Here is a 27,038-nt window from a genome sequence, read left to right on the forward strand (position 1 = left end):
ATGTGTTGATGCTCATACATCTTGTATTTGAATCCCATGCAAGAAACCAGAACATTCTCACTATCAGTTAATGAACCCCTATCCGGCGGATTCATCGCCCTGAGCCGCTGTGGATATTCATCAGTACAACGAGAGAGTGATCTACTACAAGCTAGAAGCTGATCAAAGGCCAGCTGAGATTTGCGGGTTGCGGAGGCGGCTCGCTCACATCATTGGCGCTAAAGTGCCACGTTTCTCCAGGCTTGCAGGGTTCTTTTGCCCGGGTTCACATCCTCGCTACCGCACTGGGATAGACCAGCTCAGGATTGCGGCTCTCTTCGAGATAAATCCATTGCTGAACAAGGGTGACTGAAACAGAGCACGACCAACAACGTAGCATTGCAGCTGCACTCCTCGCTCCTCGCAATCTTGCTCTTAAAGGATGAATTGCAATTATCGAACTATTGGCGGGCACTCCGACAGGTGTACTTTGTACCTTGATTTGGAGATTATAGCCTGGGGGACTGGCGATGAGTGCTCGGACGAGAAGTTGCATCAAACAAAAGACTTGGGAATGATGTCAAGATGGCTGAATACCCAGATATTACCGTGTCAGTTGACTTGGGTACCACGTATACAGGTATCGTCAGCTGCTTCAACTTTACAACAGGTGTGTGGCACTAACAATGGCATTGAGGTGTTGCATGGATGACCCCAAAGACACCAATTCAGGTCGTCAATGATTGGCCTGGGAGCGGTGATCGAGGAGAGCGCAAAGTCCCGACAACCTTGATATACAATGGAGATGGAACTTTGTCATCTTGGGGTTACCTCTGTGACGATGACGACGAAACATTGCCAGGCAAGATGCGACGAGACTTTTTTAAAATCTTCATCGATGAAGAAACACTAGTCGCAGCTCAGCAACGTGGATTTTCCAATGTTCCAACAAATCCGAGACAAGCCCAGATGTTTGCAACTGAATATCTCCACCAGGTATATCTCCATGTCAAGGAGACTATCGAGATGCAGACTGGCAAACGACACTTTGGTGGCTGGGCAGACTCGGCGGTGACGTTTCTATTCAGTGTGCCCACGACATGGACTCGCATGGAGATTATCAACATCTTCAAGGGTATCATACGAGATGCAGGCTTTGGCGTTGAAGGGCCGAGGCATATGGCCCAAGTTGATCTCACCGAGGCTGAAGCTGCGGCCGTTGCGACGCTCAAGACAAGCGCGGTGGCATTCAACACTGGTAGCTTGTTCTTGACGGTTGACGCGGGTGGGGGGACAACAGATTTGGCACTGATGCGAGTGACATCAAGCGATCCTAATTTCCCTCAAATGGCACAGATATCTGCCGTCAAGGGAGTGGGTATTGGCTCGACACTGATTGACAGAGCATTTGTCCGACTCATCATGGAGAGATTGGCACGGTATCCCGATGTGAAGCCCCAGCTTCCCAGTGATTTCGCCGTTCGATTGTCAAGAAGTCACCATTTCAAGATTCTGAAGCACAAGTTTGGTGAAAGGGTTTATATGCAACCTGTGTTCAAACTGCAATTGGAGGGTGTGTCGCACGAGTTTAGCCATGGTGGACTCGGCTTGGAGAATGGCAGGATGCTATTCACAATGTTGGTACCCCCGGGAACTGCCTTCAGTGGCGCACTCGTAATTTAGACTGACAACAAGTAGGGCCGAGATTCAGTCTCTATTTGACGTTCAGATTGATGGTATCATGAAGCGAATAACTGAGCAGCTGAATTGGCTGAGCGAACATGGACATACAGAGCAAGTGGTAAGTATTCCCAAGCTTGAATAAGGGACCGTATGATGATTAAAAATGCCAACTCTTTGTTAGGACTACATGATTTTATCCGGTGGGCTCGGTAGTTCCGCCTACGTGCGCGACAAACTACAACAGCAACTCATTGCTTACCCGCACATGAATGCCATAAGCGCCGCAGTTGTACCATGTCACGATCCGCAGCTTGTCGTCGTAAGAGGCCTTCTTCTCGATCACCAGCAGAGGATGGATACAGGAAACGTTCCCGTTTTGGCGGCGCGAATTGCTCGCTCCAGTTACGGAATCGTCGTGAGAGAGATGTATTCACCTGCGACACATTTCGACGAGGACGTCGTACAGGATCAGTGGGATTCCAAAAAGAAATGGGCTATTCATCAGATTCAGTGGGTTATTAAAAAGGTGAGTAAAGACATAATGAAAGCCTCTTCATATCTTCGCCTTAACTAAGCCCTGTTAAAAGGGAGACGTGATCGACCCAAACATTCCTCTAGTAAAGTCGTTTGAATACCGTCTCGGACCGGATGACACAACAAGATGTTGGAACGCAGAAATAGTCGTCTCTCAAAACGAGCCTTCGTTTCTTCCAAAGAGTTTGAAGCATGGTACGTTTCCTCACTCAACCCCACCCTCAGAAAAAATAAAGCTGACAGAGCCATTGGACAACAGCCGGCGTAACCAAATTATGCAGAGTAAGGAGCAATTTAGAAGGCGTTGAACAGCATCAGCTTCTACTCAAACAGAAAAGAGGCATCTGGTTCCGGAAAGGATACAAATTTTACATTTGCAGATTTGATCTCCGCGTTATCGTTGCGCCCGCGGACTTGAGATTTGAGCTATGGTTTGACGGACAAAAATTCTCAGGGAACCATGAGCCTGTGACACCGCAATGGGCCGAGGCGGGCCTGAAGGTTAATCATGAGTAAGGACTCAAAAACATGTATGTAATAATAATTAGGAGCTGTCCAATATACTTTAGCTAGATAATCCAATCTAATCCTTCCGATGAGGAGACTTTCCTAAGCCCAAACATCACGACAAGGGTAGATCATCGTTTAAATAACCAATCAACCATACATGATCTCAGCCCGTTGAGGCTGTTACCTGCATTCCAGCAAAAACCCAATCAGTTCTACATTGCCTTGACATGTGAATATAGCTCTTTACATTGCGCGCCTTTACCTCTTACTTGTTCGTAGCTCTGGTCACACACAGCTTCCACTTTTCCCGGTTGACATCTACCGGATCCTTTTATTCAGCATCTTCCCTTGACGCTAGCAACGCCACTTTAACAACCTGCACAATGGCCCAGCGCCACACAAAAACGTTTCGACGCCATCCCGTAAGTGTGGCCGCTTAATATCACCACAACCAACCACCATCACCACCACCACTTACACGACCTTTTTTTTCCCGTGATAACGACGCATGCACGGCATATCGCTTATCTCTTAATAAGCCTCCGCAATTTGCTTAAATCGGGCGCAAGATAGAGTTGAGCGTTAGAATCTAGGGAGTGTGAGATCTGGGATCCGCTCATATCCACCCGCGGGTATCATCGGTACGATTGCAGTAATATGCGGGCATTTTGTGCCATGAAAACACGGGGTAGCGTCAAAGGTTAAAACCACAGCGCAAGATTCGTCTAAACAGAGGATTCTAGACTCCGATTACACGGAATTGAGTTTCTCAAAAGATTAAGTCAAAAGGATAAGCATATATTACCTGCACAGAGGGTTGGAGTCAGAGTGATAAACAAGTAGAAGCGCTATAGCCATTGTATCTCTACTCTATGGAAATCATCATACAAGAAAAAAACAGAATACATGTCTTCATAAATAAATATACAGGTTCATAAGAGTAACGCCAAGTAAACAGATTTTGATTTACGCAAGAGGCGCGCAGGTGAAAGGACCACGGACGGTCTTGGCCTCGTATTGGTTCATCTGTAGCCATGAATTAGTCATTGTTGAACAACGCAAAGTTAATGAGCGAGAGCCAATACTTACAATATCAACAATACTGGCGTATGTTCCGCAGACCAGCACAACAAGTCCGACAATCATGGAAAGACTGCTCAGGCCCAAGTGAACCCAGTTCTTGCGCTCCCAGACGCTTCCCTCCTTGAGGAGCACGAACCAGAAAATAGCAGGGAAGTAGTAGGTGAAGCCGGAGATGAAAAGCGACGATGAGATGGACAGCAAATCGGAGAAGAAGGGAATGGCCTCGGCAATGACCCAAGCGAGGAGAGTGATGACGGCGATGAGCCCAGTCCACGTCGCCCATCCCATAGGAGTGTTGACGTATCGGATGACGGAGTTTTTGTAGATGCGTCCGTGAAGGAAGCGTCCGACGACAGTGCCGTTGATGGATCCGGAAATGAAGATGACGGGCAGACCAATACCAAAGGCAATCTTGGAGATGAGGTGGCCGCCAGAGAGCAGAGCGGGAGACTTGACATCAACTCCGACAAAGGCGTAGATGACGCCACCGGTGATGGTGTAGATGGCAATCTCGATGAGGCCAAGAGCCCAGATGGATTTCTTGTAATCGGTAGGGGTGTGCATCTCGTCCATGAATGAGAACTGGCAGATGGAAAAGCTGTAGGCGAAGACAATGTTGGTAATGGCGATGAAGGCGTCGGCAAAGGACAGGTCCTCCTTGGGCCATGGGGACCAGTCAACGGCAGACAGTCCACCGGCGGAGTGGTTGGCCTTGATACCAGTGGCAATCATGGTGATACCAATGGCAAGGACGATGGAGACGAAGTCGATGTAACCAAGAATGGCAAGCTCGGTGAAGGACGGAGGGAGGGCCAAGACGAAGAGGACGACGGCAGAGATGGCACCAAAGGCGAGGGAGCAGATGGCGTTTTCTGAAATGTTGAGCAAGGCAATGGTACCGGTCAAGCAGTGAGAGCCAACAAGCAGAATCAGTTGCAGGGCAAACATGGCTCCCACGAGCTCGTATCCAAAGCGACCGGCAACCAGTCTACCAGCATCAGCGTAGTGGGCAACCTCGGGGAACTTGATCTTGACCATGCCGACAAGGTCACTTGTGTAGATGGCGAGGAAACCAAGACCAACGGAGCAGAGAACGCCAGCAACCATGCCGAGAGTCGCAAAAGCACTGGGCAGAGAGAGAGATCCGAGAGCAATGGCCTCGACGATGAGGACAACGGTCAGACGCCTCCATCCCAGACGGTGAAATTTCTGCTCGCCCTCCTGGGCCTTGGCGCGCTCAACATCCTCGCGGAACTCATCGCTTGTCTCGCCGGCGATGGGAGCCTCGTCGAACATATTGGAGGTAGGGTTGATCTTCTTGTCATCGTAGCGGCGGCCCTTTTCAGACCCCGACGGGGAGATGGATGTGTCAGACATGATGATGATGTGTGTGTGTGTGGGTATCAAGTATCAAAGACTGAGAGTTGAGTAAAGGACAGTGAGTGATGGGGTATCTGGTATAAAAGAAAGGAGCAAGAAAAGAAGATCAAACTGGCACTCCGTCTCAAGGGAGGAAACAGACGACACCCAAGGTCTTATAGTCCGAATCCGTCTTATCTTGAGGATGAGAGAAGAGAGAGGAAGCGAGATGAAAAGTGCGGAGGTGGAGGCGAACGAGGAAGTTTAATAGCCAGCCCAAGTGGTTTGTGCAGATCCAGGCCGATCCCCAAGGAGCGGGCAGTCAGCCAGTCATTGATCCATTACGTGCCAGTTTTTGTCCACATCCAGGTTGGTAAGGGCTCGTTATCAATGGCCAGCCCAGTCCACAAAGGGCCGAAACTGGAGCAAGGGCAAACAACCAAGCAGCAATCGTCGAATAAGCTCCTGCCATAGAGTTGCCAAAGGCTGCATAGAGCGAGCAGCGCCAGAAGAGGCGAAACCGGGGTGGCCGTGGTGTCGGAGCAGAGACGCCACCACCGGCGTGGGCGTATCAAAGATTCCCGGCTTCGAGATAGGCTCCTCTTAGACCTCTGCTAGAGTCTCCAAGATGGCTGGCGCCGCCCAGATAGCCTCCGGCCACCGGATCTCGCGCAGAGTTCGGGTTCTCGTACGATTGCTTTATAACGAGAGGCGCTGCCATCATTCCAGGCCCGGCTGGTGCTCCGAGGTTCGGTGTTGCAGGCACTGAATTCCCCATAGATAAGAGAGAAGCCGCGAGCCCATTCTGAGTGTTTGAACTGGGCGGACAATCTAGACTGCCAGACCCTCTTCTTTGCCCAATTTGTGCTCCGGCCATGATATGCAAAGCTCATTCATCTGCAGCAGGGACAGACACACGGTCCAGCCTCAGTCCGCTCAGCTCATCTCAGCTTGTCGATACCGACTGCATACTGCTTGCATCATCGCGGTCCCCTATTTCCATTTCCTGCTTTTGGGGACCTACCCCAGACCCCCCGCAAAACAACAATCGACTGTCAGAAGACGCTTCTCCGCAATCTTGTACGTAAAAAGAAGCCATCGTGAGCAGGTGAATCTCGCCCATTGACCTGATCTCAAGGGCAGCGAGACCCTGCCGTGCCAGCCGGATCCATGCGGACCCGAACCCTGACGAGCGCAAATCCAAAGCAAATGACTGGAGCGTGCTGGCCTCTGGCCTGGAAGCGAAGGTTCGTTTCTGCCAAGTGGACCGTGGGCGAAGACAAGATTTTGTCGCCGTTGCTCGTCGCATTCTTGCTGCCAGCCCGCAAACGTCATTGTGATAGGACGCTTGCGGTTCCCAGCCCGCTGTGTGGACGCCGTAATAGCGGGCCCCCTGCCCTAGGCGGCCCACCGCGGCCCACCGAAGCCACTGATGCAGCCAAAGCAGCCCACTGTAGGTTCCATCGTCATCTCCACCGGGCCTCCGACCGTCCACTGTGCGTGCGCTGCGACTCTGCGAGATGGAGCCCGCTGCGACTCAGGGCCAGTTTCGATGTGTCAAGAGACCGGGTTTTGCTCGAATAATGCCTCGTCGAGGGAGGCGAACGCTGTGACCAAGCGAGATTCTCGTATGAGTGCCCGTACACGGACAGTATCCAGTAAGTGAGGGTCTCATTGAGTCTGATAATGGCCAGCTGCGTGGCACAAGCCCGGTCGCTGCTTGGCCGCCCAGGGACCAAAGCCGCCGGGGCTGTCTGACTCTGCTGTCCTCTTCTCTTCGTTTCGTGCGAGTTGATCAATGCGAGTAATGTGTCGCGTGTGGCGTCGAGAGAGTTGCTTCTGGCTCTTCTGGCTCGTTTCGGGAAAAAAATTTGTTCCATTTTGACACTGCCGAGCGGAACGGATTTAGTCGTCGGCAGAACCTCTGCACACCACCTTGCGGCACTGAGTGCCGGCCGCCAAGTTGGTGCCTTGCGCAAGCCTCGCTGTCTGGTCTTGTACCGGCCTGGCAGCGGCAGTGGGAACGGAGGCCAAATTGTCCGCGCAGGTACATGCCACAGCACTTGGCAGGGCCGCTAGCAGGCACCAGCGACTCGCGCCAGTGGTGGCCTGAGGCGACTCGCCTAGCGCCCTGTTTCCAGCAGGTCCAGCAGGTCTAGCACTACCCCGGGGGCCTTGTAGCGAACCTTACGGGGGCCGAGCCGCTGTGCAAACCCATCCATCTTCAGCCACCTTTGGCAGCGATCTCGACTTTTTTCTCACCACAAGTCACTTGCAGTAGCGCGCCTCCCTCCAGTTACCCCTTGCGGAATAGCGCGGCGACGCTACTGCCGGCGATCACTTCCATGCGCCTTCTCGAAAGCTGCCTAACGGAGCTATTCCAACCACGGACTTGTGATTACTGTGCCGTAATCTGCTGCTATTCACAGATGAATGAGCAGCTCCTTGCCTCTTTTATTTTTATCCCTTCTAGAAAATCAAGTCCTGTCGAGCAGCTGACACGCGCCCGTCCAGTAACTGTCGCGCCCATTCTACATCTCGATCTACTGCCAGGTGTGGGAGGCCATGTTTTGTAATAGGTGCATGTAACGCGCTCGTATCCTCCCCTCCATCCCAGCGCAAGGGCGGGCGATGCGGAACAGCGGGAAACCCTCGAGGCCGCCTAATTCCGCCATCATTCTTGCCATTGGCGGCCGATTCGCACGCTCCAGTCTTCATCAGCCGCCATCCCATGTCTGCCAATTCGCCATATCGAGCACAGGCCCCGAGATGCCCCGGCCTATCGTAGCATCACGGCCGAGAACCGTGACATATGCTGCCCCCTGCCACATTGTTTACGCATCCTTATTACACGTATCTTGATGGTTCAGCAAACCGACGGCTTACATGGTGCTGTAGACCGCAATTTTTCCCACGCCCTCTACATGGGGCTTGTGTTAGCTACAAGTAAGAGGTAACCACAAAAAAAAGACGGAAGTATGCTGTGGCGGAGGCCAAAACAAGTTACCTTTGAGAGGCGACGGAACGAGGCAATTTCGCTCTCCACAACAAGACCCCAAACTCCCGCTCCAAATTTATGTGTCTTCCATTGGATGAGTCGTAATGAGAGCTCCAGTCAAGTTGGGGAAATGAGTCTAATGACAGCACATTATTCAATCGATACTCTGGGGTTGGGGAACCCCAGAAAGACCCTCGAGGCGCTGCTTGCACGCGAATTCAAAGTTTCGTAATAGCCTCGTCTGCCATTCGTTGTGTCGAGAGCCTATGGAGTCGACTTTTAGATAGAGTAGCGAGCTCCGCTGGCTTTCCCCATGGGCATTACTTAATAGCAGCAACTTTGTTTCACAATACCACGCACGCAGCACATGTCGTTCCCACGTCATGCATTGGCCTCTCCATAACAATGGCTGTTGCACCAGTCCAGGTCGAACCATCCCTTTTGCCGATTATCTTACTCAATACGGACACATGGTCTGGGTGCTTCCGAGTGGCGAGCAACGCACAGAAACATTCTCGAACAAATGACAAGTTCCCAGCTAATGCAGCGAATGATGTCGATCCTTACTACATCAAAGGAGCTGCCCGATATATCCGGTGTAGCTGACATGTAATCGCAGCACTAGACCAGGCAGACATCAATACCAAACGCATAGACCGCTATGTGTACATCACAGCTGACGATAACTCGTCTGAAGGGAAATGATTTTTTCTTATCATTTAATAAGTGAAAGGGCGCCTAACACATCACCTAGCTAGAAATGGTTCTTATGCTCGGCTTAATTCTCCCAACAGAGAACCAACCACCCAGTTCATGGACATTGAAGAACATAGATAAGAGAGGCTGGGTAAAACATACCAAAATAGAGTAAACTAGATTGGATGTTTTCAGCATGTTTAGCGTTGCATCAAAAACAGAGCCCACCACCTCAGCTTTGGAACATGAATGGAATCATGCATCTAGTGCAGCACGCTATGTCTCCGGTAAACCGTAAAGAGGAAGCATATCCCGAGCCAATTGCTGATCACTGTCAAGGCCTGTCGACGTGTCTGCATGGATTTTGAGATAAGCGACTGCTCGACACACTTACAGGAACTGCTCTGATACAGGTCAATCCCATCATCTGATCATCATGCGACCTTGCATGTAAGAGTAAGATCAATACGTGTAATCGGGATAGCAAGCCTGTGAAGCCTCCCTTGTCTGCATATCTGCTGTTTTCCAACTGCTAATTTCAAACTCCATTGACATGCGTTGGTTCATGGCAATCCATACACCCCAGAAGTTGGAGGGTTGCAGTGATCCCTTAGACGCTTGTATTCCACGCCCTTTGACCCATGTCTCCATCCTCGCATCGCGATGCGAACCCCCGCAAAGTAGACGACACTAGCCAGATATTGGAGATGTTTGTTCGAGGGGAAGCATGTTTATTTAGCCGTAAATTGATCTATTCCTCTTTTCGCATTGTGTACAGGATTGATTGCAAAGAAAAAGCGAGAAGATGTAAAAATAGACTGGAGGTATAGGGTAGGCCTGGGCAGGCCTCAATGCGTAAAGTCCGCTAGAGTAAGCGGCTCAGCTTGCACGTGCTTTCTACACTGGCTTGGCAATCTGAAAATTCTTATCTTATCGGCATCTAAATTTTGTGTGCAGCGATATTGCCCCTCCAAAAAAAGCGACATCCAAGCATCGCCAAGGCTGTTTTGTTAGCCATACCAACCCATATCCTGCTCTGTTGTGCAATTTGCCATTCGAAGACATTTCAAATTACTCTGCGACTCGAAACTATCTCCATCAAACTCGAAGACTCTTGCTGGACCACCATACAAAACGCCATCATGGCCACCCCACTGGCTCAACCCGAGCCATCAGCGACTCCAGCTGTCACAACCTTCAAACCGATTCACAGCCTGGTCCTCGATACGGGTCCATTGATCAAGAACGACCCTCCTGCCAGCGTCCTCATCTCCAAAGCCGAAAAGCTCTACACCCTACCCAACATCATCAGCGAGATCCGCGACGCCACAACCCGCTCTCGAGTCGAAACGACACTGCTGCCATTTGTCACCATACGATCCCCAAGGCCGGAGAGCCTCAAATTCATTGCCGACTTTGCGAAGAAGACTGGCGACTACGGAGTGCTCAGCAAGCCGGATATGGAGGTGCTTGCGCTGGGATATGAGCTGGAGATTGAGAGGAATGGCGGCGATTGGAGACTGAGGAATACGCCGGGCCAGAAAAGTGTGAATGGGCGGCCGCAGCCTAAACAGCCAACAGAGGAGGAAAAGGAGCAACCGGAGAAAGCCGAGGAGGCTCAACATGTCGACTCTGAACTTGGCACAGAAGCCGCAGATGACCAGACAGAGTCTCAGCCTCAGCCAGATACCGAGACAAAGCTCAGCAATGATGTGCAGGGTCTCAGCCTGGAAGCCTCGGGCAGCGGTGAAGCGCAAATCGAAGAGTCCAACCCATCAGAAGCTGTCGAGGACGCTCCCGAGCCCTCTTCAGCAGCACAGCCTGAAGAACAGCCCCAAGAGGCTTCAGAAGACTCAGACGAGGAAGGATGGATCACTCCCTCCAACCTCAAGAAGCAACAGGCCAAAGACTCTGGCGCCAACGGCACCAACGACAATGCTCCCCCCAAAACTCTCCAGGCCGCCATCCTGACCTCCGATTACGCCATGCAAAACGTCGCACTGCGCATCAACCTCAATCTCGTCACGCCGTCCATGTCCCGCATCACATATCTCAAGACGTGGGTGCTGCGCTGCCACGGCTGCTTCAACATCACAAAGGACATGGACAAGCAGTTCTGCCCCAAGTGCGGCCAAAGCACCCTCACCAGGACAAGCTGCTCGACGGACCAGCACGGAAACTTCAAGATCCACCTCAAGCAGGGCTTCCAGTGGAACACGAGGGGAAATGTGTTTAGCGTGCCGAAGCCGGTCCATGGCAGCGCCAACGGGAGACTGCCCAAGCATGTGGGCGGCAAGAATAACTGGGGTAAGGATCTGATCTTGACCGAGGATCAAAAGGAGCATACCAAGGCGCTGGATGAGCAGCGGAGACAGAGGAAGAAGGATCTCATGGATGATGATTTCTTGCCGGGGCTTTTGACGGGCCATAGATCTGGAGCGGGGGGCAAGATTAAGGTTGGTGCTGGGCGGAATGTGAACTCGAGACGGAAGAGGTAAGGGGCAGAAAACGGCTGGCTAGAACTGTATGTCACGAGTAATGAGATTGGGAAAATGGAATACAATAGACTGAAAAGATCAAAGGACCATAGGCGCTTCGTGAAAGCCCTCCCTGAGGTTGGAGAGGGATTTGCTGGCTTTGGTCAGGGAGATGACCAATGAGGATGCCGCAATAATCATGACGATAGGATCCATGGCGTTGTTGGAGACGTCGTCCATCACGGTAGAGAGTCGGCGCCTCAAATGCGACGCCTTTTGGGCTTGATGCAACGAGCACACAACAACGCTGAACTAGCGGTGATGAGCACGCAATGCAAGTAATCCGTACTGATTCTCTCCTCAACCGTTATACTTGCTTTTCAGGTGACTGACGTGGTCCAGCCCCATTGGACAAGTCCATACCGAACACCTGATAGATGCCCAGCCTTGCCACTGCGCAAGGCGCCCCAACCTGTTGAGCATAGCGGCCCAAGGCTGTGTTGCGAGATAAGGGTCTCGGCCGCCATGAGAGACGTCGCCAACCAAGATCCAGGAGGCGGTGCCCACCCAAATATTATCAAAAATTCACCGCGCTGCATCAACGCGTGTGCCGTGTCGCCAATCACTGCCTCAACCTTGCCTCGAAGCATAGGTGCAGCTACGGGGCCACCTCTTTACTTCAACTGCTCGTTGCGGCCAATGGTACTGCTCATGGCCTCAATGTAACATCGGTTGATTTAGATGCACAAACGCCGAGGGCAAAGCGCGACTTTGGCACCTAGTAGCGAGTGCCTATTTATGTCAACCTCACCCACGGTCACTTGGGCTCTCGTATCTATCGTGGCAATAAACTCAATAGGCATAATCCATCTCGAAACAATATGGCTAATGTTTCGTCAACCAAAGAAATTCCTTCGAAGATGGCTTCGAATGGAAACTCGAGCAATGTAAGTGAAGTTGCTGGCCAGGCTCGGGGGCTAGGCCAGGAGCAGCTTCGCATTCTGGATGTCATCGACAGTCTGCGGTCCGCCACGCCCGAGGATGTGAAGCTGCCACAGCTTGTCGTGGTCGGAGATCAGTCGGCCGGCAAGAGCTCCGTCCTTGATGCCATTTCCGGCATCCCAATCCCTAAAGATCCTGACGGCTGTACAAGATTTGCAACCGAGTATCGTTTACGCCGTGGCACTGACAACATCTCCGTCGGCATTATTCCAAGCAAAAGCCGGAGTCCTGAGGATAAAGATAAATTTTCTCAGCTCCGCTGGCCGATAACAGACAAAGATCAGCTCAGCGACTGTATCAAGAAATGCGAGGATGCCATCTTTGACGGCGATAAGACTGGCTCGGGGAGATTTGCCTCGCGCGATATCATGACGATAGATATCTGCGGACCGACAATGCCATTGCTTACGCTGATTGATCTTCCGGGTTTTATCCATGCAGCAAACAGCAAGCAGACTAAAGACGATATTGCGGCCATCAACGAGATTGCAGTGGATTATATGAGCAGGCCGCGGACTGTGATACTGGCTGTTGTTGCGGGAAGCACTCATTATGCTACCCAAGTGGTCTTGGATAAAGTTTCCGAGTGCGACAAAGGAGGTGTCCGGACGCTCGGTATCGTCACGAAGCCCGATTTATTGTCGAATGACGTTGTACTTGAGGACAAGTTCTTGAAGCTAGTGAAAAATGAGGATATCAAGCTCAAACTAGGCTGGCATGTCCTGCGAAACCGAACCCCACATGAGATGGAGATGAACATGGAGACCGATGTTCGTAACCAGAAAGAAGAAGAGTTCTTCACCCAAGGCAAATGGAAAACGCTGCGAGCTGACGCACGTGGTGTTGAGTCCCTGGTCGCCAAATTGAGTGACTTACTCTTTGAACACATCAAAGGCTACTTGCCTCAACTATTGAAAGAGATACAAGAGGGACTTGCGCGCTCTGAGGAAGAGCTTGACGCCCTGGGACATCGTGTCGACACTGTACCGGAAATGAAATCAGAGGTATCGAAGCTCTTCTCTCGCTCTCAAAGCCTCATAAAGTCTGGCATCAATGGTCATTACCTTGACCAACGTGGCTTTTTTCACATAGGAGACAATGAGAGTTTCACACAGATATCGCCTCAAAATCTCCGTGCGCGCATCAGGCGGGAGAACATCGAGTTTGAGAAAGAGATGAGAACTCGTGGCTGCCAGGTGCGCCTTGTCGGTAAGGGTGTGCCAGATAGGGAGTACGACAATCCCGAGGATGCCGACTCAGAGGACTCGCCTTTACGTGTGAAGATGGAGGATTACGAGACAAAAACTGTGCAGAGATATCTCTATGCATATGTGGGACAGCAATTACCTGGTGACTACGACCCATCGATTGTCTTTCTGTTGTTTACCAATTACTCGGCCAAGTGGGACAAGATCGCTCATAACCACCAGGACAAGGTGCAGGGCATCGTCACTCAGTTCCTACAGCAGGTTGTGAATCATGTCTGGCCGCAACGCATGCGAGCGCACCTATGGTCGGCGCTTCTGAACAAAAAGGTTGAAGCGCTCCAAACTCGAGCCAAGGAAGAACTCGAGAGGCTCTTATTGGACCGTCGGAGGTGCCACCCGATCTACGGTCCCGAGTATTTTAGGCGGCTAAAGGAGTTGCAAGATCGTTCCGCATCCGAAAAAGTATCGCCAGCTGGAGAGATTGTACAAAGGATGTTGGTGTATTACGAGGTGTGTGGGCTTTTTAGAGTGCGATTATCCCCTGTTCAGAAGCACTTCTAACTTCATCGTTTGTAGCTTGCCTCCAATATCTTTATATCCAACGTCATAGTGCAGGTGGCTGAGCGACATCTCATTGACGGACTACGTACTGTCTTTGACATATCAGAGTTGATCCAGATGGACGACCAGACATTGACCAGCCTAGCTGCAGAAGACGAGCACAACAAAACCAAACGAGAAGATCTAGAACGGAAAGTTACAGGGCTGAAGAAGGCTCGCGATGACTGCCTAGCAATCACTAGGGCGAATATCCAGAAACCAAAAACAGTATGAAAACACAAACCGCATCATAATCACTGCACCTTTGAAATGGCATGTACACTAACGCGAGATAAGAGCCAACAGTCCGAGCCAGAGAGAATAAACACATCACATCACCAGCGCCGCAAATCAGGAGAAGCCGGCAGGCCATGGCCTATCTATACGCTCGCAAGCATACCAGAGGTGTCACCGATGACTTCTCATGCGAGTAGGCTACCGAAAGCACGGAATCCGGAGCAGAGAAGTGACTCATTCGCAAACGACCTGCCGACTTCGCTGAAGAGTTTAGAGTCGGATAGGGAGTCAAAACTGGATATGAAGAATGGTGGGGCAAATTTATGGCGAGCCAAAGCAGAGTAAGAAGTACGCGGACCCCTTGACTATGACACAGGCCTCGGTATTTTAGTGCTCTCTGGTCCAATTACTTGCGCACAGCTGAATAGGTTGTTTGACATATATGGTAAGTGACAAGAATGATCTCTTCTAGGATTTTGGGTAGTCTTTCATAATAAAAGCATTACAAACTACGTCGATAAGATTGTATACATCTGTTTTACACACATGCAGGAAAAATAGCTTAAAATAATAAATTGTTCAGTCGCTTCAGGACACTGAAAACTACATTGAAGTTGGAAGACATGTCAGTAATTCCTTGAATTATCCTCCTAATAAGGTTTGTATTTTTTATCTTGCGTAAATGCAAATGTACCTAAATAAACACATAAACAGCTGATACGAAACGGTAGATTCTCCTACTACCAGTCGCCTAGTAAACGCCAAATTCCCTTTTAGGTTCCCGATCAATCATGGAGAAGAAAAAAGTTTTCCCAATTCCAGATAGTATTTTTCCAACTACCCTCTCTCATTCAGCCGGAGAGCTCTTTGCTAGATTTGCTCGAATCTCTCGAGGCAGTCTCCTGTCGTCAACTCCCACTCCTCCTATAGTGCCTGCTCACACATCCTTCCCATCGAAGCGTTGACCACCTCTTGGTGATATCCGTGAAAAGGTTGTCGGTGATATTGCGCAAGAAGATACACTCATAATGGATTCTACCGAACGAGTCGCTATGGCTTGCCGATCGCCTCAAAGGCATCCCAATGTCGCCAATTTACATAGCCTCAGCCTCTGATAATCACAGCGTTAGACACAGCATATCCAGCAAACAGAATTGTAACGAGTCTTCACTCACTCTGCTGGGTCAGGAGCAGCGCAAATCTGCGCTTCAGCGTAACACGCTGGCGAGACCACTTGTCGTCGGGCGAGAAGCGCGCGGGGTGCGCAGACTTGGTGACCTGGCCGTGGGCGACCTTTTTGAGGGTGTAGAGGCGGTTGCCGCTGGCGTCGAGGGTGTACATCAAATGCATGGTGGGCGGTTGTTTTGGCGTGACTGTAGTTGAAGAGAGAGTGTGATGGCACCGGATGTGATGTGGCGTGTCAATTGGTCACTGGATTCGTGGGTTTGGCGAGGAGCGAGGATGAAGTTTTTGGTGATGCGCCTTTGGCCCTGGGCGAAAAAAATTGGTGAGTGGAGCGCCGGCGTTATCGATAAGCCACAGCGCTAGTACAAATACAGTCAGCTGTGATTAATCCGTCCAAGCTCGAGTTCAAGATGGATGAGGTTAACGGATTTAATATGATCACTATTAAGACAACCACTAAGGACTTTCAATCTTTCAAATGAGACGTTGTAACATTTTCATCAACAAAAAAGCAAACTATGCATAACAAACAAATATCCAAGATGAGAGCGTCAAGATTTCGCCCAAAAAGGAATGTCCAGAATGAAACTGAGAGAGCATCTCCTCGAGACCCAGCCCAAATCCAACACGTCTTTTCAAAATCCAACTGAATCCATCCCTTACATCTCTTCGCCAACACGGGCCTTCTTGTCTCCAGCCCATCCCTCGCGCTCATAAAAGCGGAAAACAAGGTCATAATCCTCGAAATCGTGCACGATGCGATCAATGCGGCGGTATCCGCGCACGGAATCAACAATTCGCAGCGCCGCAGCGCCCTTGGAATCGGGATTGGCCAAGCCGTAGGGGTTGTCGCCACGGCCCTTGGCCTCGAACAAGGTGACGCTGAAGCGGCCCGGCTTGAAGATCTCGACAACGTGCTCGATGATCTCGGCGGTGGTGCGTCCGCTCTGGCCCCCTGGGACGTTGGTCTCGAACGAGGCAAACGAGAAGCCAGTTTCGGGGGTGACGTGGACGCTGAAATAGTGTCCGGCGTTGTTGCCGCCCTGGGTCTCGGCCTCAGCAGAAGGGGGAGGGATGATGGCGTTGGCCGAGAATCCGCATGGGCTGAAGAGGTAGGAGTCGATGCGGGCATCGGGATAGACCGAGGTAGGATATACGTCGGCGAGGCCGCACTGCTCCGTCACGACAGTGCCTAGGGCGTGTCCCTCGGTGGTCAGGGCCTCAATCTCATTGAGCTTCTCGATCGGCTCGTGCAAGTCGGATTCGATGCCATCGGCAAAGACGTCCACCTCCTCGAGCGGAGTCGAGAGTCCGCCAAGGCTGTCGGCAGCGTCCTGGCGAGCCTTTTTGGCTTCGGCGGACATCTTATCACACGCGACCGCACTCGCGTGTGACAGGTAGAACTGCTTGGCATTCTCCGGGTCGAGATCCGTCATCAGAATCTCGAGCGTCTCGTCAGAGGCATTGGCCACAGATCCCGCCCTGCCAAAGCTGGCGGGAATCGAGAAGCTGGTCGGAGCCACTTCGTTGCTCTCCGAGTCAGGAGTCAAGGGGGGCGTAAACAGTTTGTTCGGAGACGTGATGTAGAGGTACCAGTGGTCGCCGTTCATCTTTCCAACCATGTAGGCGCTGCCGCCGTCAAACATGTCGTCCAAGTACTTGACCTCCTGCTTCCAGCTGCGGTGAGGGCCATGCTGCTTGTCAGGGAAGAGGAAGTTTTTGCGGCTGTAAAACACGCGGTAAGGAGTGGCGACGGCCTTGATGTCGGTTGCAGACGCAGCGTTGTCAAAGGTGAAGCCTGCGTGTTCAGCAGCAATGTGGAGCATGCGCTGGAGTCCCAGGAGAAGGGTGGTGGTGCCGCAAGTCTTGAGGATGAGCTTGTGGGGGAAGACGAACATGCTGGACTCGGACAGAAGATAGGCATCTACAGTCTCGGACTCGAGAACCGAGAGGATCTTGCAGTTGACCATGTCAAGCATGGACACCCAAGTATCAGCAGCCACAGCCTTGAGACCATTGGGCCGGGCGCCCGTGGGCAGTGCCGAGGCACTGGGCGCAAACCACACCTCTAGCAGCTTTTCAGGGCCTGGATATGCGTGTTAGTGAGTATATTCATGGATAGACAGGAGTGTAAGTGAATGCTGATGAAGCAACGTACCTTCAAAGGCATAGGTGGAGTCCAACTCGGCAGCCACATCGTGGTTGATTGTCAAGTGGGTTGCCGACGAGGGGGAAAAGGTGTAATTGTTGGGGACTGAGAGATTGGCCATTTTTGAAAATGACTGCAACTCAAGGAAGAAAACGCTGTGATGCCCCTCTGACGACGAGTCCGCGGAGCACTAGCTGCCACTCAAACAGACTTTGCGGCGTCTGCTTGAGAGAGTAGGCCCACAGGAATGTGGCGAGTCCAACGACGCTGGCGGAAGCCAGCAGCAATGGGAGATTATGAAAAGCCCAACGTCTGTGGAAAGACGTCAAGGAGGCTGAGGACAGAGAGGGTAGAAGAACCGATTCTGTGGCGAAATGTTGCGCGGAGAGCTGTGATTCCCGATTGAAGGGGAATACCGAGAGCGGCGGTCGGATTGGTATAGACGGGGCGGAATTTGGAAGCTATTCAATATCTGTGTTTCTTGAAGGGGTGCTATCGAGGCCTGGGAGGAGAAGCTTGGTTAGCTTTCAGCGTACACACATGGCTATCAGGTTTATAGATGGAGCTCTGCTGGCAGCCCTAGATAAAGACGCTGGAAGCTAAGTGAACAATGAAACATACTTGGAAGGTCGCGAGAAGAGGAATCGCAGGAGATCAGTTGATCGCATAGAAGGCAGGGAAGAACCAGAGAAGGGTCGGGCAGGCCACTGCAAGAAGCGGCCGGTGGAGTGTCTTTCGCGGACAGAAGAACGTCTAGCTCCTCATATCCAGCAAAGTGAAATTAAACAGAGAAGAGCTACAGGAGGCTTTCTCCGAACAGACAGGCGGTCGTGTGACGGTGCTTGCGGATAGAGTAGGAGGCGCAAATTGGAGGCGCAAGCAGTAGGGCGATATTTTCCCCTTAGTGTTTTTTTTTTTTTTTTTTTCAGTATCTCCCCGCGGGGACGAGATAAGGCGAGTCGCTCGTTGGTCGGCGGCGGGTGGAGGAGAAGAAGAGCTACTGTGGATGCCTCAGAGGTGGCTCAGTGACGGCAAAAAAGGCGGACAGCAGTGCGGCAACAGAGTTTTGCAGTTGTTTGTTTGTGCGCTGTGGTTTTGATTTTGGCAGCGAGGGTTGTGCTGTGCTGTGCTGTGTGTTTGTGTGATGCTCGACGCAGCCCAATCGGGGGCGATGGGTACGCTGCAGTACTTGGCCGCGGCGCTACAGGGCCGGGCCAGGTGCTGTGCGCAGGTACCGCCGGGTACTTTTTGGCGGTAGGTCTCCACTAACACGCAAGGAGTTGATGGGCGAAAATGACTGAGACGAGCTGCAAAGGACGTGGCAAGGCGTCTCCCTACATTAAATTGACTACGACGTAATATTGTATTACTATAAGCTGCTCAGAGAGTGAGACAGTAGATGTGACAAGAGACGATTTGCTAGCACAATCTGAGAGTTACAAGATATCAAGACACTACACGTATATCTGTAAATCACCATCCATGGCACAACTGCTGCACTCAATAACAGCTGCAGCTCACATCACAATCTCTGGAATTGATTTTTTTTTAAAGGTCCCCACAATTGATGGCCAGGTACATGGCACGATACGTAATGCGGTGCAAACTCTTTTTAGCATTTCTGGCTGGGCGGGACGGCGGGGCTGCCGCCGGATCAAGAAACAGGCTGCAAACGCCTCTTTTTTTCCGATACAAGATGACGAAATTGCGTTGTTGATGCAGGTAAGTAGTTTCTGCTGTATCACGATTGAAGCTGGGATATTGCTAGAGAGACTCCCAGGCTTCGATATCGTCTGATAAGACTAGTTCTTTGCGGAGAGAATGCTCTGCCGGCTCTGTTGTTGCTGTCGGTGTTTGCGCCACCTACAACCGAGCAATTGAGTTTGAGACTTGCTGCGGTGGGCTAGACAGGTGGTGCACGATGCCGGCCAAATCTGTGCTTACAGTATATGATGCACCTGGCAAGAATGGGTTGATGTAGCTGCACAACCACGTGTAATATCAATATTCATTGTGATACGTGCTCACAGCAGTGCTCAATGCGAGGGACAGCTGCTGCAGGTCGAATGCTGACGCTATATTTCGATAATAGCTACATATACAGCTAGGAGTAGCATGTCGCAGCATAGACACTCCGGGTCCATGCCTTGCCAACTTGTCTCATCGAGCATCCACATGGATGAGGTAATACCATGGCTTATTGCAGCACTACTAAGTCTACATGCAGGCAGGCAGCAAACATCGGGAGCGTCCGCTCTCTACCGGGACAGCATGTCAACGTCTCACAGCACTCACGGCTAGCCATAGCTCCGTCACTGCATATTGCGCTCCCGCACATCACCAGGGGCTAGGAGTAACACACATTCATGTATTCTCTATCCTGACCTTTTCACCAACCTGTGCGGTGATGTCCGCGAATACATGAAACAGCGAGCAGTCCTTGTACTTGTCCACAAGCGTCCCATCATCTCTGCTGCCCTGCCTCTCATCGCCCTCTGAAGGCGCCGTTGAAATGTCCCGGCCATTCACCACCGTGCCCACCGGATAAAACGGCCGCTTGCCCTCTTCCACGAGTGTAATAAACTGTGTATCGATCGGCACCGAGCCCAGAAAAGGCACCTTGAACTCCTCTGCCATGGACCGTCCGCCCCCGGACCCAAAGATGTCGGTGCACTCCGAGCAGTGCGGACACACAAAGCCGCTCATATTCTCCACCACTCCAAGCACGCGGATGCCCGTCTTGACGCAAAAGTTGAGCTCCTTGCGCACGTCCGCCGTTGCCACCGCCTGCGGCGTCGTCACGACCACTGCGCCGGCCACTTGACCCGGCCGAGCATCCTTTTGTAGTGTTTCGGCCAGCGATATGTGCTCGTCACTGGTCCCCGGCGGCGTGTCGATGAGCAGGTAGTCCGTCTCGGCCCACAGCACGTCCTTGAGGAACTGCCGGATCATGGCCGTCTTTTTCGGGCCTCTCCAGACCACTGCGTCGCCTCGCTTGGGCAGCAGGAATCCCAGGCTCATGGCGTGCAGGCTGCCCAGCCCATTCTCCGGATCGGCCTCGTGGACGGTAACCGGCGCCCATCCTCCTGGCACCTGCGTGACCTTGGACGCTTCGATCGAGAGCATGCGCGGGATGGACGGGCCGGTCAGATCGACGTCGAGGATTCCCACCGAGTGGCCGGCGAGCGTCAGAGACAGGGCCAGCTGCGTTGTCACCGAGGACTTGCCCACGCCTCCTTTGCCGGACAGCACCTAAAAGCAGAGGTTAGTTGATTGATGCGCCGCCGGTATTGCCGGTATTGCTGATAAACTGAATGACATGGCGTGAAAGACATGGCGGGGTGATGGACGCACCAGCACAATGTGCTTGACCTTTTCTAGGCCCATAGTGATTCTGCTGCTCTGCTAAATCTGTGCGTAGATGGCGCAACAAAGCGCATCAGAAGCGCTGCCAAAGTGGCCAGGAGGACGTATTTGCGAATGGCTCTCGGCGGCTGATTTGTAAGATGGACATGGACGTGGAAATGTTGCGAGCAAGTTTCCAGCAGAAGCGCCGATGAGCGGAGCGCCGCTTTGGCCCGAGTTTTAGCCCCGCCATATTCACATTGATGTTGATGCTACCTCTCTTTACTTGCCTCTCACTAAGAGCAGCTTGTCAGTGGCACATCTGATATGCTGCACCCAGCTCTTGAAAGGATGCACTTATACGAGGCAACTTGTGAGTATTGCATTCTATCTATCTGGCTTAATATCTGGTTTATGGTCGTATATTTAAGTACTGACAAGGCCAAGTGCAATTGGCCGACCTCTGATGAACTGAAGCCTGCTCACACGATATATTGCATATAGTATACCTCTGTCACGATTTCAGAACGTCAACTCCAACTGTTATGCAGTCGTACGCATTCTTCGCTTAGTGACTCTGGTGGGGCCGCCTCTATTCGAGGCCTGCATTTGAACTGTGCATCATATTAACGTACCAAAGCTAAGCCAAGTCTCCTAGCGCTCAAACCACGGATCATCAATGCCGTAGGCTCTCTATGTTCCATGACAAGAGTCGACATTAATTTCGGATGATTGCTCGTATTGAGCACGCGTCTATTAGCCTCAAATAAACTTCTTCCTCTCTCGCTGAGGAATAAACATGGAGAGCTTTGATTTGTCCTCTGTATTGCTAAAGTAATTGCCCAGTTGTATTGTTGAATGCACCTAGTTATACCCAGTAATCATGTTCTACATTCACAACTACGTGTCTCAGGCTATCGACTTCGACGTAAGCGAGTAAGGTACGTGTTTTAGACACGATGCGATGCGCTAGGCGGCTGTGATTGAACCACTTGCTATACCTACCTTGAACGCTTGACGACTTCGCCAAATTTGTCTTTCCTTCCTTCTTATTCCAACTAGTATGTATTGCGTCCAATTCCAGCAAGTCCCCGCCAGAGTTTTCCTTTTCAGGATATTACTATCAATAGGAAACTCTAGCCCGGGTCATTTTTGGTCCTGAGTAATTAAATTGGAGTAACAACACCAACACGATCTCCTTATGCCGGTGTTCGGATTACTAAATCGGGAATTTAATTGAGAATCAAAATCTTACTCTGCCTGCATTATACACGTAGGTATAAATAGAAAATTTGTTACCTGTTTTCCACTAACAAATGATACTAAATACAACGTCGCGAGCTCTTCGGAGATAAATCTGGAGTATTTGTTAGCAAGGTCTTACAAGTCAGTGAGCATATACGGGGTCTTTTCAGCTACTGGAATCTAGTTCGAAGTAATGGTATAATAGCGGTGTAATATATATCATGTCTAATTATAGACTCAAGTATAAAGAATACTCGATTGCCATCTTTAACCTCACCATGCAGGACCACCATTTATCAGCATAGATTCGCTTCATCCGACAAACCACTCTCAAAGTTTTCACCTCTCTTTAACAATTGCACTTCCTTCACCAAGCTGCAACATCAATCTCCCCCCAATATGAAGCTTTCTCAATCAATTTTTCTCGCGGCTATTGCCAGCCTTACAGCTTCCACCACTGCCTACTCGACCAACGAAGCCATACAACTCAACTTCTACTCCGACTCCCAGTGTACAAAGTACATAGGAGAGTCCGATCATGCCTGGCCTTACCTCGACGCGGATCCTAGTTTCCCCGAGGATACGTGCCTTAAATTCTCCCAACCTTCTGGAACGGCTAGCCTCAATCTTGCTGGGGCCTATTTTTACGGCAGCAGCACTCCGGTTGCGGCATATTGCACTTTGTATACCGGGTTTTCCTGCGATGGAGGGGAACAGGCCACTACAGTTTACCATCAATCTGGTCGTGGGTGTGTGTCAACCCGATCTCCTCAAGGCAACTATCTCTGGAAGAGCGCTAGATGCTACTTTGGCACGGCTTAGTAAAGACATATCTTTGGGACGGGCTATCGGGTATCCCTTAAAGGGTAAACTATCCACGGATTTCTCTAAATGTAAATATAAGCAGGACATGTAGCTTAAAGCAGCACGAAGCGGGGTAGTACAGTTAAACGGCTGTTGGGGGATAGAGGTTGCGGGCCAACAGCCAAAGGCGCTTTCTTTCCATGCAAGCTACGTCGCTGATAAGGTTTTGTGCATTATTTCGAAAGTCAATCAATATAAACTATTTCAAAAGTTAATCAATATCATATTAGAGTTGCAAGATGCTTCAGACCTCCCTCAATTTTTCCGCCACACCTGCTTCCATTACAGCAGATGCCGAGCGTTTAGTAAGAGAGTCAAAGCATCAAAGAGACGAATTGGTTCGAAACATTGCACCTGAGCAAGCAACCTTTGCCAATGTGATGCTTCCTCTTGCGCAAATGCAGAATGATTTCGCCGTCAAGGCCAATGTACTTTGCTTTTATCGACAGGTTTCTGCAAATGGAGACATCCGCACCGCGTCAGCGAAGGCGCAGACTCTCTTTGACAGTTTCCGTAATTAATGCTGGATGAGGGACGACGTTTTTAAACTTGTTGATGCTGTATATCTTAATACCGAGAAATCTCGAACGAATCGTCTTTGTTTCTGGAGACGATTTATAACAAATTTACTCGGTCGGGCTTGGGAATACGGGATACTGTGTCCAGAGAGCGATTCAAGGAAATCCAGGGCCGTCTGAGCCAGATCCACGCAGAATTCTGCGAGACTCCTGGTTCTCAGACAGATGAAATATTTCTTACATTGGCTGAGCTGGATGGTGTCCCTGACTCTATCGTCAAGCAACTCGAAAATAACTCTGGCAACAATACGCTTAGGATCGATTTGTCTAATCCTGTGCACAGGGACATTCTCTCGTTCGCTGAAAAGGGCGAGACGCGAAAAAAACTGTATGTTGCGATCCAAAACAGATGCAAGGGAAATGCGCCCCTTGTTCAGGAAGCTGTACGACTCAGGTATGAAATGGCAAAGCTGCTGGGATTCGCCAACTATGCCGCTTTCCAACTACAATCAAGGATAGCCAAGACTCCAGGCCACGTAAATGACTTCCTGGCAGATATGCGATCCAAGCTGACACCCTATGGAGTTGCGTCATTACGGATATTGCAGGATTTCAAGAAGAACGACACGAAGACCGATGAGAATAATGGCGAGTTCTTCCTCTGGGATTATGACTTTTATCGCAACCGAATGTTGAAATCTGGGACATCTATTGACAGAGCACGTATCAAGGAATATTTCCCTTTACAAAATACGATAACAGCCATCTTGAATCTACTAGCCCAACTGTTTGACCTATCGTTCGATGAGATCAAGACTGCTGACAGCATGGTCTGGCACGCAGATGTCCAGATGTTTGCAGTTCAAGATGGTGAAACTAATGGGGGTGCGTTTCTTGGTTACTTATATCTTGACCTCTCTCATCGAGAGGGCAAATATCCGGGAGAGTCGTGCTTCAATTTGCAACCTGTCAGTATATTTTACCTCAGAAGGAGCGCCGATATGGCCGGCAAGCCGCAGAACATTTGTCTCATTAATTGAACTGTCCTACAGGGTTTTATCAGAAGGGATGCAACGCGCCATTGCCCATCGACTGCATTACTTTGAGCATTTTCTAAGCCAACACCAAGCAAACCAACCTTGCTGAGCCATTTCGAGGTAGTAACAATGCTTCATGAACTGGGCCATGGCATCCACGACCTGGTGTCCAAGACTCAGTACTCCCTTTTCCACGGTCCAGAAGGCGTACCAGTTGACTTTGGCGAGATGCCAAGCCAGATGCTCGAGTATTGGTGCTGGACACCGTCCCAGATCAAGTCTCTCAGCTTCCACTACTCATACATGCTTGCTTTGTGGAAGCAACAAAATGAAGGCAAGGTGCAGCCTGAGCTCCAAATGCCAGACGAGCTTATTGAGGCACTGATAAAGGCTAACCGGTTCATATTTGGACCGCTATTCCAACTTGATCAGCTTCATCGTGCCTATTTCGATATGGCCATCCATCAGCTCTGTAGTGATGACGAGGCGGAATCCGTGGATCTTACAGTGCTATGGAACAAATCGCGGAAAGAAATTGGACTTATTGATGGACAGGAGGATTACACACAAGGTCATGGATACACTACATTCATACGCCTAATGATGAATGACTATACTGCTGGCTATTACGCCTATCTTTAGTAAGTTAAAACTGCATGGTGGTGATTTATGACAGAACACGGTCTGACCTTTGGTTGGCAGCTCCAAGGTGTACGCTGCGGATTTATTTTACAGCGAATTCCAGAACAATATTCTGGACACAGAGAGAGTGCAGCGTTATCGCAAATGCGTGCTTGAAAGTGGTGGAAGTAGAGATGGCTTTCAGAATCTAGTCGACTTTCTCGGCCGCGAGCCATCAGTAGATGCATTTTACAATAGTCTACTAGATTTGCTTTTTGGGGGGAAAGTGACTCCAGAATCTTGAGATATAGTCTCTTTGTTCGCTAGGATCATGGTTTGGTAATATAACTAGCATATATGCCACATTGGTTTTGGGTGGAGAAGGGAAATAGGCTGTAAAAAGATTTAGAAACTTCACTATATAATATCTCCCTTGCATGTATACATGAATACGTCTGTCAAAACATTAACAAGAAAAAACATAATCTCCTCATTTCTCACTCTCCCTAAACCGTCTCCGATAGGACTACCTGTATTTTGTCCTCGCATTTCTCTTCGTCTGGCTGCTGAGGTTCATTCTGCTCGCGTGCTTTTCCCTTTGAAGGTGCAGGCACAAATTGAATGGACCCTTTTTGGTATGCTATCACAGGTCGAGTGCCATCATAATATCCCAGTAATTCGGCTCCACCACCGTCAGGGTTGAGATTTAGGGGAACAGGGCCGCTGAAACGGACAATAGGGCCGCCGTCCACTGTGAAACCAATGAATTCGCCCAAAACTGAGGTCGAATTCTCAAAGTCGTCTTCGACATTTCCCTGAATGGTGTTCCTAGACGCCATTACTGATCATTAGCGAGTGAAAGCTGTGACAAGGCTAGTACATGTAGGCATTCTTACACTTCGCTTACAGAAAGAACGCTATTCCTCCTTGTAGGACCTTCCATGAACTGGTTGATTCGCTTCTTTACGCAGTCGTGAATGAGGTGCAACAGCCCGGCGATAACGAGAACTGGTGTTCCTAAAGCAAGAGCCCATGGTCTTGAAGTCATGATTAGTATCTTGAATCCCGTCTGATCATGAGTGGAAAGAAACGTACGGATGCCTTCTGTTTCTCCATGAGTGTGCCATGGCGAGAATGATACCCATCATGGCTATTAGCGACCCGACTTGAGTCATAGTCCATGTAGACCAGTAAAGGGATATCAGATTCTCGCCATCGCAGAACTGTAGGGCCAGAAGAGCAAAGGCTTCCATGATAACGACGCCAGTCGACACGAGGACGCAGGCGAGGCACATCAGCATGTACTTGACTAGCTTTCTTGATCGCTTCCGGGGGTCATGGCTGTATAGCTCGATGGCTTCTTGGCCCCTGTCATTGGAAAAGATATGTTAGTTTCCATGTAATCTTGTGTATGTACCTTGACGCGAGCTCTCAGCGAACCAATGGAGGAGTAGTGATGACGTACTTTGTATATGTCCAAGAGGCAACAAATAGAATTATGAGATTCAGTACGAACATGAACCAGTAGATGATTCTGAAATGCCATCGATCTAAATCGGATGCAAACTGTGCATATTTCTTGCACAGTCTATCATCCTTCACAAACGTCTGGACCATAACATCCATCATATCTGAAAATCTGCTCTGGTAGGATGCACCTGGGAGCAGACGTAGAGAATGGGAATAAAAAGACGGAAAAAGTGGAAGA

The 27,038-nt window shown here is 50.4% G+C and overlaps 11 protein-coding genes across 11 annotated transcripts; 6 read left to right on the forward strand and 5 right to left on the reverse strand.

The window, feature by feature from the left end:
- Nucleotides 1-564: 564 nt before the first annotated feature.
- On the forward strand, nucleotides 565-2,712 carry TGAM01_v206579 (hypothetical protein; the record flags this gene model as incomplete). Its single annotated transcript, XM_024549901.1, has 6 exons — nucleotides 565-619; nucleotides 677-1,616; nucleotides 1,678-1,780; nucleotides 1,844-2,188; nucleotides 2,250-2,391; nucleotides 2,456-2,712. The coding sequence occupies 6 exons, from the start codon at nucleotides 565-567 to the stop codon at nucleotides 2,710-2,712; spliced, it is 1,842 nt and encodes a 613-aa protein (XP_024405375.1).
- Nucleotides 2,713-3,672: 960 nt separating this feature from the next.
- TGAM01_v206580 (hypothetical protein) lies at nucleotides 3,673-5,166 on the reverse strand (the record flags this gene model as incomplete). Its single annotated transcript, XM_018801659.1, has 2 exons — nucleotides 3,673-3,732; nucleotides 3,796-5,166. The coding sequence occupies 2 exons, from the start codon at nucleotides 5,164-5,166 to the stop codon at nucleotides 3,673-3,675; spliced, it is 1,431 nt and encodes a 476-aa protein (XP_018664974.1).
- A 4,818-nt stretch (nucleotides 5,167-9,984) lies between these two features.
- TGAM01_v206581 (UPF0271 protein) lies at nucleotides 9,985-11,340 on the forward strand (the record flags this gene model as incomplete). The annotated part of the gene is made up of 1 exon (XM_018801658.1): nucleotides 9,985-11,340. The coding sequence occupies one exon, from the start codon at nucleotides 9,985-9,987 to the stop codon at nucleotides 11,338-11,340; it is 1,356 nt and encodes a 451-aa protein (XP_018664973.1).
- Nucleotides 11,341-12,200: 860 nt separating this feature from the next.
- On the forward strand, nucleotides 12,201-14,363 carry TGAM01_v206582 (dynamin family protein; the record flags this gene model as incomplete). Its single annotated transcript, XM_018801657.1, has 2 exons — nucleotides 12,201-14,039; nucleotides 14,106-14,363. 2 exons carry the CDS (start codon nucleotides 12,201-12,203, stop codon nucleotides 14,361-14,363), a joined length of 2,097 nt encoding a protein of 698 aa, XP_018664972.1.
- Nucleotides 14,364-15,460: 1,097 nt separating this feature from the next.
- On the reverse strand, nucleotides 15,461-15,716 carry TGAM01_v206583 (H/ACA ribonucleoprotein complex subunit 3; the record flags this gene model as incomplete). The annotated part of the gene is made up of 2 exons (XM_018801656.1): nucleotides 15,461-15,477; nucleotides 15,542-15,716. 2 exons carry the CDS (start codon nucleotides 15,714-15,716, stop codon nucleotides 15,461-15,463), a joined length of 192 nt encoding a protein of 63 aa, XP_018664971.1.
- Nucleotides 15,717-16,210: 494 nt separating this feature from the next.
- On the reverse strand, nucleotides 16,211-17,821 carry TGAM01_v206584 (adenosylmethionine decarboxylase; the record flags this gene model as incomplete). Its single annotated transcript, XM_018801655.1, has 2 exons — nucleotides 16,211-17,637; nucleotides 17,710-17,821. 2 exons carry the CDS (start codon nucleotides 17,819-17,821, stop codon nucleotides 16,211-16,213), a joined length of 1,539 nt encoding a protein of 512 aa, XP_018664970.1.
- A 2,243-nt stretch (nucleotides 17,822-20,064) lies between these two features.
- On the reverse strand, nucleotides 20,065-21,087 carry TGAM01_v206585 (cytosolic Fe-S cluster assembly factor CFD1; the record flags this gene model as incomplete). The annotated part of the gene is made up of 2 exons (XM_018801654.1): nucleotides 20,065-20,952; nucleotides 21,055-21,087. 2 exons carry the CDS (start codon nucleotides 21,085-21,087, stop codon nucleotides 20,065-20,067), a joined length of 921 nt encoding a protein of 306 aa, XP_018664969.1.
- A 285-nt stretch (nucleotides 21,088-21,372) lies between these two features.
- Nucleotides 21,373-21,617, forward strand: TGAM01_v206586 (hypothetical protein; the record flags this gene model as incomplete). Its single annotated transcript, XM_024549902.1, has 2 exons — nucleotides 21,373-21,418; nucleotides 21,550-21,617. The coding sequence occupies 2 exons, from the start codon at nucleotides 21,373-21,375 to the stop codon at nucleotides 21,615-21,617; spliced, it is 114 nt and encodes a 37-aa protein (XP_024405376.1).
- A 1,072-nt stretch (nucleotides 21,618-22,689) lies between these two features.
- On the forward strand, nucleotides 22,690-23,112 carry TGAM01_v206587 (hypothetical protein; the record flags this gene model as incomplete). The annotated part of the gene is made up of 1 exon (XM_018801653.1): nucleotides 22,690-23,112. One exon carries the CDS (start codon nucleotides 22,690-22,692, stop codon nucleotides 23,110-23,112), a length of 423 nt encoding a protein of 140 aa, XP_018664968.1.
- Nucleotides 23,113-24,838: 1,726 nt separating this feature from the next.
- Nucleotides 24,839-25,634, forward strand: TGAM01_v206588 (metallopeptidase MepB; the record flags this gene model as incomplete). Its single annotated transcript, XM_018801652.2, has 2 exons — nucleotides 24,839-25,350; nucleotides 25,412-25,634. The coding sequence occupies 2 exons, from the start codon at nucleotides 24,839-24,841 to the stop codon at nucleotides 25,632-25,634; spliced, it is 735 nt and encodes a 244-aa protein (XP_018664967.2).
- Nucleotides 25,635-25,836: 202 nt separating this feature from the next.
- On the reverse strand, nucleotides 25,837-26,583 carry TGAM01_v206589 (hypothetical protein; the record flags this gene model as incomplete). Its single annotated transcript, XM_018801651.1, has 3 exons — nucleotides 25,837-26,145; nucleotides 26,238-26,367; nucleotides 26,426-26,583. 3 exons carry the CDS (start codon nucleotides 26,581-26,583, stop codon nucleotides 25,837-25,839), a joined length of 597 nt encoding a protein of 198 aa, XP_018664966.1.
- Between the last annotated feature and the right edge of the window lie 455 nt (nucleotides 26,584-27,038).

The sequence above is a fragment of the Trichoderma gamsii genome, assembly GCF_001481775.2.
Source record: "Trichoderma gamsii strain T6085 chromosome Unknown Scaffold_22.2, whole genome shotgun sequence".
Classification (NCBI taxonomy): Eukaryota; Fungi; Ascomycota; class Sordariomycetes; order Hypocreales; family Hypocreaceae; genus Trichoderma; species Trichoderma gamsii.